The sequence below is a fragment of the Ascaphus truei genome, chromosome 10 (genome assembly GCF_040206685.1).
Source record: "Ascaphus truei isolate aAscTru1 chromosome 10, aAscTru1.hap1, whole genome shotgun sequence".
In the NCBI taxonomy this organism is placed as follows: Eukaryota; Metazoa; Chordata; class Amphibia; order Anura; family Ascaphidae; genus Ascaphus; species Ascaphus truei.
This window is the reverse complement of record NC_134492.1, coordinates 9185043-9193846: the sequence shown is the minus strand read 5'-3', so window position 1 is coordinate 9193846 and position 8804 is coordinate 9185043. Positions and strand designations below refer to the sequence as shown.

Below are 8804 nucleotides of genomic sequence, written 5' to 3'. Positions count from 1 at the left end.
TCACCCAGCAAGCCAGGTAAACTAGTCACTTGTTCAGTACTACTTAACCGGCAGCAAAATAATCTGGCAGAAAATCATTGCTGGCTAAATAAGGCTGGGGCCATGGTACCGCAGACCGTGCGGACGCGTCCGCATGCGGAGCGAACAGACTGCCTTAAGGCAGTGTTCGCGTCCATGCGGCGCGCAAGAAATCAGTTGAAACTGATTTCTTGGCACGACAGGCCGGTCACGTGAGCGGTTCGCCGAATGAGGGCAAACCAGCTCAGTGATGCAGCTAGGTCGACCAGCACCCGTTTTCCCACAGCCTCCGTGCGGGAGGAGGCACCATGGCCGGGCCTAAGGGAGCAGCAACGTTTACTGAAGTAACAAAAGGAGGGAGAGTAAGGGGTATGATACTTTCATTGGACCAACAAGTAGTTGATATGTTACAAGCTTCCGAACCTCTCAGGGTCCTTCATCGCGTATGGCAGAAATACAGAAACACTTTTATATACAGTGTCTGTGAGAGGGATATCTGGTTGCAATGGATGTTGAGAGGAAGTGGGAAATAAGATAAGGTAGAATCTGGTAGCCTAGTGTGAAAATGAAGAGTAGAGACATAGATGTCTACTGTTTATTTTCACACTAGGCTACCTGATTCAACCGTAATGATAATAATTGTTTGTTCTTGTATAGCACTGCTAGTTTTACGTATCTGTTTCCCACTTCCTCTCAACATCCATTGCAAATCAGATATCCCTCTTACAGACACTGTACAGAATATAATCTCTGTATTTCTGCCATACCCGGTCCCTGAGAGGATGGATTGGTCCAATAAAAAGGTATCACACCCCCTACTCCCTCTCCTGTCTTTGTTACTACACGGAAGAAAGGACCAACACGGCTCCCCACCCTTAGTTGCTTTAGGCCTTGTCCATGCTGATGGCGCGCGACGGAGCGCCGCAACAGGGGAGATTCCTGCCCTGGGGGGGGGGGGGGGGGGGGGGGAATGGCTGTGAAGTCACAGAGCTGGTTCGAAACGCTCACGTGACCCGGCCGTCGCACGGCAAATACAAAATAATTTGTCTCTTCAAGCTGCTCTCCATGGAGCGCTCACGGGCGCGCACTAATCGATGATCACTTTGACATAATGCAATTCATCGTGTAGCACTCAAGCGCACGCTCTCGCCCTGGACGCGGCCATAAGTTTCCTTATCAACCAGCCGGCAACAGCCTGTGTACAGAGTGGTTTGTAAAATAAAAGGTTGGCCTTGTCACAGTAGTTACACTGGAGTTACTGTCATAGCATCACAGAGGTGAAGCATTCATAACATCCTAATAGTGCGGGAGTATTAGCAGCACACATATCTAAGGGAGCCAGTCGATTTAAACATTATGTTCGACTTTACATCAAATTCAACTAGGCTATCAGCATCTGATACGGACTCCTTACTAAATCCTATATGAGCATGGTATCCTATTTGTTTTACATCATAGACACCTCAGGGGTTGGGACACCATCCAGAAATGTTCACGTGTCTGATATTCTTCTACACACACAAAAAAGAGATAATATCAAATGTTGTTGCCACAGCGGCCAAACTGCTGTAAAAGTCACGCACCAGAAACTCCTTGGGACGATGGCACAAACGAGAGAGGCATGTGTAATATTTAACATGGTAACCATGAAATTCAGAACTAATCTCTCTGCGTGAATGACGGGCTGTGTGCGCACTCTGCCTGGCAGCTCATACAATCTAATTATACCTCTTAACAGGGATAGGTTCTGTGGTCAGCGCCTTAACCCTTTCACAATGCAATGCTGGCTCCTCTTACAGCAGGAAAACAAACACAGTTACATCTCCTTTAGTACAAGAGCATGTGACGGTAACCCAGCTCCTGCAGTGTCTAACTTATGCTCGTCAGGTTAACAGCTCCAGGTTGCACTCAGATTTTGGGTCGCTGCTAGTTGCAAGAAAGGGAACAACCCCATATTAAGACACAATATTGAATGAGCTATATTTCTCTTGCTAGGGTTTACAGGAGTTGGGTTACCAGTAGGTAATACAAAACGGAGAAGACTAATCAAAATGCTACGTCCACAGCCAGAGGGCACTAAAAGCAGGGGCACCCCCCCTCCCTCCTCCCCATGACCCTAAAAGCAGGGGCACCCCCTCTCCCTCCTCCCCATGACCCTAAAAGCAGGGGCACCCCCTCTCCCTCCTCCCCATGACCCTAAAAGCAGGGGCACCCCCTCTCCCTCCTCCCCTAAAAGCAGGGGCACCCCCTCTCCCTCCTCCCCCTGACCCTAAAAGCAGGGGCACCCCCTCTCCCTCCTCCCCATGACCCTAAAAACTCCCTCCTCCCCATGACCCCTATCCTCCCAAAGCAATGGCATAACGAGAACACCACTCATACACGAGTTGGGTTACCATTAGGCAACGCATTGTGCAGAACCATTATGTGAAACATACAAAGTTATAACCACAGAAGAGCCGTGATTCCCAAGCTGCAAGACCATGGAGGTTGGGTTACCGTTAGAAAAGGTCTACCGGGGAAAAAAAGGTGGGACCATGCAAGAATACAAACTCAGGAGTTGGGTTACCATGGGCCATGCACCAAACTGGGCTGGTGTAACAGGCAGGAGAGTGTGGCGGTTGGCAGCAGGGTGCCAGTGATGGGTGTGAGCAGCAGGGTGCCAGTGAGGCCAGTGATGGGTGTGAGCAGCAGGGTGCCAGTGAGGTCAGTGATGGGTGTGAGCAGCATGGCGGGGGCCTCACCTCTCAGTGACCCCCCCGCTGCTGCATGGGACCCCCGCCCCCCCCCGCTCTCACCTCGCATATCCCGAGCTGCCCCCCCACCTCTTGGGACTCAGGAGGCCGCACACACCCCGCAGGAAGCACAGCAGCGGCCGCCCCTTCCGCTGCTCCTCCTCCTCCCGCCGCCACTACTTCCGTTTCCCAGCGCCACCTGCTGGGGACCAGGGTGTAGTGCAGCCACATGGCGGAGCACTGCTGCCCTGCCCCTCCCCCACACTGCTGCCCTGCCCCTCCCCTAGAGCTGCTTAGTAGGCATGCAGTGTCCTGGGGTTACAGACACAGGCCACGCTTAGGCTAGGGGGCAGGGTGTAGTGCAGCCACATGGGGGAGCACTGCTGCCCTGCCCCTCCCCCAGAGCTGCTTAGTAGGCATGCAGTGTCCTGGGGTTACAGACACAGGCCACGCTTAGGCTAGGGGGCAGGGTATAGTGCAGCCACATGGGGGAGCACTGCGGTGTCTCTCTCTGTGTGTCTCTTCCATCCCTCTCTCCCCTCCCGAGCTGCGAGTGGGCAAGCACTGTGCTGGGGTTACAGGCAGAAGCCACACTTAGGATAGGGGGGCAGGGGAGCCTTAAAAGCCACGCACATTTTTGTTATAATAAATAGTAGTGTCTCGTTAATGATGCTGCCGTTACGCTCTGATGGATCAAACCCAATAAATCAATATATAACTTTATTTCATGCAGCGCCTTTCTCCCGCTGGGACTCAAAGCGCATCACAATTACAGTATAGCGCGCAGTACGCAGCACATAGGGTTGTTAGACAGTCCCTGCCCAGGTGAGCTTACACGGTTTTTGGCGCCCTTATTCAGTCAGTGTCTTTACTCACTGAGGCGCGCCTTCTCTCATATATGGCATTTCATGGAATAATCTGTAGAAGACAGCCATCTGTGCTGAAGCAGGGATATCCCGAATACCTGCCTGTTGGTGGCCCTTGAGGACTGGAGTTGGCCGCCCCTGTACGATATTAAACAACCTAAAATGTCCTTATCACCCACATCTTGAGGATGTGGAGTGTTTTGAAAGTGTGTGTTGTAGCAGCAGATTATGTTCAAACACAATTCTCTAGTGAAAATGAACAGATATAGTAGCTGTTCCCACATCTCTGCTCAGAGTGGCCCTTTGCTGCCGCATAAAAAAAGCATTGCGGGGGCTTCAGTGCTGCTTGCACTCCCGTCACCCCATGCTGAATCTCTAACCTGTTATTTTAGAGCTTAACCAAGCAGGACAAGTAGTTTGTTATTAGAAGGGATTAGAGGGCAGTGATGTGGGCAAACCCAGATACACTGTCTGAGCATGTCAAGGTTACTGTCATGAACTGTGGGTTTTAGATGCGACAGGTAGCAAGTGAAAAGTCTCCCTGTGGACTGCAACTTCACTTTAAAGGGACTGCCTCTGGACACGTTTTTTTAATCCCTATATATTTTCTTTACTCTGTATCCAAATAAATACAATGAAGGCAGACGTGTCCAGCACTGTATTGTGGTTACATTATATCAGGTAATTGCAGTAATTTTGCCTTGCATGTTACATCACAGCTCCAATGTCCAACAGAAGAACGACTGCAATATCTTTTACTTGTCTGATTTATTGAAGATTTACAATAAGCATTTAAATAATTAAAAACAGACATTCAGAACATGCTTACAATTACATGTGGCCATTCAGTTACTTGTATTTGTGAGCTGGAATCATTCGCCTTTTCACTGATTAAAGGACAAGTTGCCGTACTTTGCAGTGCTAACCTGCACCCTAGGGTGAAAGGAGACACCAGCAGGGTCACTGGATCTTTAAGCAGTGAAATCTGCCAATGCAATCATATTTGTGTTTGCTTCAAAATCAAGATACATAAAAGGTAATATTGTTCACATTCCCAAATCAATGAGGACTTCAGATTTTAAATTGAAACAGTTTTTTACATCTTCTTTAGAATGCGTGTTAATATTCCACTTACTGATTTTACAAGCCATTTAAAGCCTTCTAAAGAATGCACATATACAGAAACCAACAGATATCTTTGTTTTGTCTCATTCCAGGAGCATGCTTTTCAACTTAAAAGAAAGACTAGCGAATCTGGATCGGTTAGGAGAATCAAACTATGCATGAAAAGGTTTTAAACCACTTCTTATTCTCAGCTATTTTGGGAATTACAGTTTTAAGATAAATCAATACAGTTTCACAGTTTTAAGATCAAATCAATGCTCAAAGCATCAATATTCTAATTGCAGTGATCTGAGCTGAGTTTTTAGGCAGTTCTGGGAAAATTCATGAGTCTAATCCTATTTTATACAAATAGTTCTTTAGACTAGAAAACTTAACCCAAAGGTAGCCAAGTCCAGTCTTCCATAGCTACCAACAGGTCAGGCTTTCAGGATATCCCTGCTTCAACACAGGTGGCTCAGTCTTTGACTGAATGAATCACTGGTCTTTCTGTCTTTGAGCCACTGATTGAGTCACCTGTGTCGAAACAGGGATATCTTGAAAACCTGGCCTGTTGGTAGCCCTTGAAGACTGGAGTTGGCTACCCCTGAATACACCCTCTCTCTGACAGGAAGGCTTGCAAAGCAGTGCAGGCCCTTCAAAGAGCGAAGGGATTAATAGATTTCACAACGTAATCGGAACGGAAATTGAAACGGCAGATTGCAAAATAAAATGCCTGCTTGGACCATGGGACCATGGCAATAGTTTATAGCATCTGAAATAGCTTTCCATACGCTGCTGCGAAGACCTTCAACTTCCACAGAGGAGCAGTGTGGCACCGAGTTACCCTCTGGTTTATTGTGCTTGCAAATCATTTTCAGATTGGGTTTGCAGTGCACTGTAGCTCCTCATGGAACATCCGAAATGCACCTCCCGCAGACAACGTGTTAAAGGGAAAATCATTCCAAGGAGCACCACAAATGCGATTATCGTACCCAAGCATGCAACCGCCTATAAACAAAGATCCATTTAAAGGGACCAGAGTGTGAATCGCATTTACGATCCAAATATTTCAAGAGGTTTTTTTGCATTTTACAGAAAGTACAAAGTCGCCTAGCTTTCCTTTTAAATTATTTTTTTTCCTCAAAATAAAAGCATTTTGCTCTGTTTTTGGACATGCCCTCCATGCTAGCAAGAACTGGATTTTAGTACACTTCAGCAGACACTGTTAAAAGGGGGTTTCATTAACACAGACTGGACATTAGATTTGAAGGGGAAACAGACACACACACAACCGGCTTTGAGAATTCTGTGCTCCTTATTTCGTACGCTGAAGTGTAAAATCAGAAACATTCAAACCAAACTTTTCCTGAGTCACTTTAGGAACCTAACACCTGCAATTTCTATTTCTGCTTCTCAAGTCATCCACAACCAGCCAAAGAAATTAGTTTATATAAAAATACTATTTAAAAGGGTCAAGATAACTAGATAATTGTATACGTTATCCATTATTCCCATCTCATGGGTTTTTATTTACCTTTTCATAACTATATTTAAAAGCCACATTTTTCATTTTGAACTACGCAGCACATTGTTACAAAGTGTGCACTCGTACGGTTCCACGTGCACATTATCTCCTAAACAAAATATAAAGTTACACCCAACTTAGAAGGTAAAGCCCCTTCCCCACTGGTGAGGACTGAACTTAAGATGCTGTAGGCCAGGGGTAGGCAACTCCAGTCCTCAAGGGCCACCATCAGGTCAGGTATCAGGGATATCCCTGCTTCAGCACAGGTAGCTCAATCAGTGGCTCAGTTGAAGACTACACCACCTGTGCTGAAGCAGGGATATCCTGAAAAGCTGACCTGTTGGTGGCCCTTGAGGACAGGCGTTGGCTGCCTCTAGTGTAGTGAAAGAGTTAAGGAATGCTGGATTTCATGGACCGTTTCTTGCACATACGACCCCGCTCAGTAACGTATACTGCGCGTTTCCATTCTTATTAAGCAAGGCTTTGCTGGAGAGCCTTACAAATACATGTATCTGTCACAGGCAGAGACGCGCCCATCAGAAACAAATGCACGTTGTATACATTTACATATTTTTAGCCCCTTTCCAAACAAAATAAATTGCATTTAGACAGGTGATCTGAAATAAAACTCTCAGCTTATTCCCTGCACTCTCTGTCTTAGAAAACATAAATAGGACACACTTTAATTCAATCCCAGCCAAAATAATGCCAGGCGGCTTTCTAATCTCAAAATCTTCTATCCTAAGGAATGATTTGTACAGGAAAATAGGGCCTTCATCTCCTTCACATTAGTGGCAATCTTTATACATTCCGGGTTTCGACGTCGATCTTCTCTTCTGACGGGCCCCCTTCTGATCCGATTAGTGCAACGTTTTGTCTCAAGGTGATCTCGGGGCCTCCACCATAGACGGACTGCAGGAAATGCCAAGTTTCTTCGGAGATCTGTCCAGAATCTGCTCCTGAAGCGAAATTCCACGAAAAACACATTTAGTGGTACGTTCTTGGAAGGGTTTTCAGAAACATCACAAGCATTAGCAATAAAACGGTCTTCAGTGGAATGTATCCATGCAATACGTTATTCTCGTACACATTTCCAATACATGGGCTACACCACAAAGCAAGGTGGGCCACAGAACACAAGAATTCATCCATAATCCAAATAGTTTATAGCCGGAGTGGCCAACTCCAGTCCTAAAGGGGCCACCAAGAGGCCAGGCATTGGGGATATCCCGGCTTCAGCACAGGTGGCTCAATCAGTGTCTAACACTGAGCTACTGATTTAGCCGCCTATGCTGAAGCAGGGATATCCCTAAAACCTTACCTGTTGCTGGCCCCTTGAGGACTGGAGTTGGCCACTCCTGGTTTATGGTATTACATTTTGGCATGAGTTAATGAGATGTTGAATATACAATGGTATTCTGAATCAACTCAATTATTCTCCTGCAAATTATGATATTACAATGTGAGCCTTGTACCCTGTATGTAAAGATGAATAGTGGAGGAAATGCAGCCCTGCTTTAAATGATCAGGATTCTGTAAGTTCACTCAGTGACAGGATGATGCTGACAGCTGCTTTGTATTCGGGGCTCATGTCTATGCTCTAACTCAGATGCATGGAAACAAGTTGTACTCTGTATTCTGTGCAGCTGAATCAGTTCCCCACTTGAATATAAAGTGCATGTCCACACAAAACCTCAGCTCAGATCCGACAATGCAACATTCCGTGCATTCAATTACCTGCAATGTCCTTTGCAATCTGCTCCGCTTGAATGAACCAGGCTAATGAATACAGCTCATGTGAAGATTCCCTTCGCTAGTCATATACTTGCACACTTCCACCAAATCAGTGCTCCACGTTAATATAAAAGCCACAAGCAACACTACCTTCCAACAGCTTCTGATCCACACTCCCTGTCCCAAGTGTCATGGAGACATTACAAACAACTAACAGGATATGGAGAAATCCTTAATAGTCAGTAACATTAATTGTTATTAAAATATATACCTATTCATTGTGTAGATTTAGAGTTAGCAGGTATAGGACGGGCACACCCAAACACACCGTGTGTGTCTGGAAGCTTATAAACACTGATTTGCATTTTCAAAGGAAGATCAGATGCTTTTGCTTCACATATTTCCAAATTGAAGCTTTAAATGGACAAGCCTAATGATTTCCGCTCAGCTGCTATCCCACAACTGACAGGAGGAGAGAGCTTCATCTCTTCAAATTCACCTCGCAAATCATGTTTGATGCGCATAAAAACCTGTGTCTTACTACATGCAAATTAACCATTAGCTAGCACGTGCACTATGACAAAATCATCATTTAGTCATTCTGTTGTGCCAAACCATTTTCTTTATGTGAATATTACAAATTAAATTAAAATGCAGCTGCTGAGAAACTTACTCAGAATAAAGTCAGGAGACATTTGAGCCCAAAATTTGTGAAATGGAAACCCCCCGCGACCCACCAAGTAATAAAAGAACCAGTGATACCGATTTTATATTAGCAGTTCCAAATACTTTCATACATTTGCATAAGAAGCAATAATAAGCAGC

At 45.7% G+C, this 8804-nt stretch overlaps 2 protein-coding genes across 7 annotated transcripts in view; both read right to left on the bottom strand.

Annotated features, from left to right (window-relative positions):
* Positions 1–2936, bottom strand: part of ZZZ3 (zinc finger ZZ-type containing 3) — a 64037-nt gene extending 61101 nt beyond the window's left edge. Inside the window, exon 1 of one of the 2 annotated variants that reach the window (XM_075615762.1) lies at positions 2814–2936. The gene's annotated coding sequence lies outside the window, so the exon portion shown is untranslated. The remainder of the gene's footprint in view (positions 1–2813) is intronic. The other variant, XM_075615761.1, reaches the window with a different exon arrangement.
* Positions 2937–4367: 1431 nt separating this feature from the next.
* USP33 (ubiquitin specific peptidase 33) overlaps positions 4368–8804 on the bottom strand; it is a 38045-nt gene continuing 33608 nt past the window's right edge. For all 5 annotated transcript variants that reach the window (XM_075615756.1, XM_075615757.1, XM_075615759.1 and 2 more), the window contains one exon: positions 4368–7204. In XM_075615756.1, coding sequence (XP_075471871.1) covers positions 7047–7204 — 158 coding nt within the window. In that variant the 3' untranslated portion in view covers positions 4368–7046. The remainder of the gene's footprint in view (positions 7205–8804) is intronic.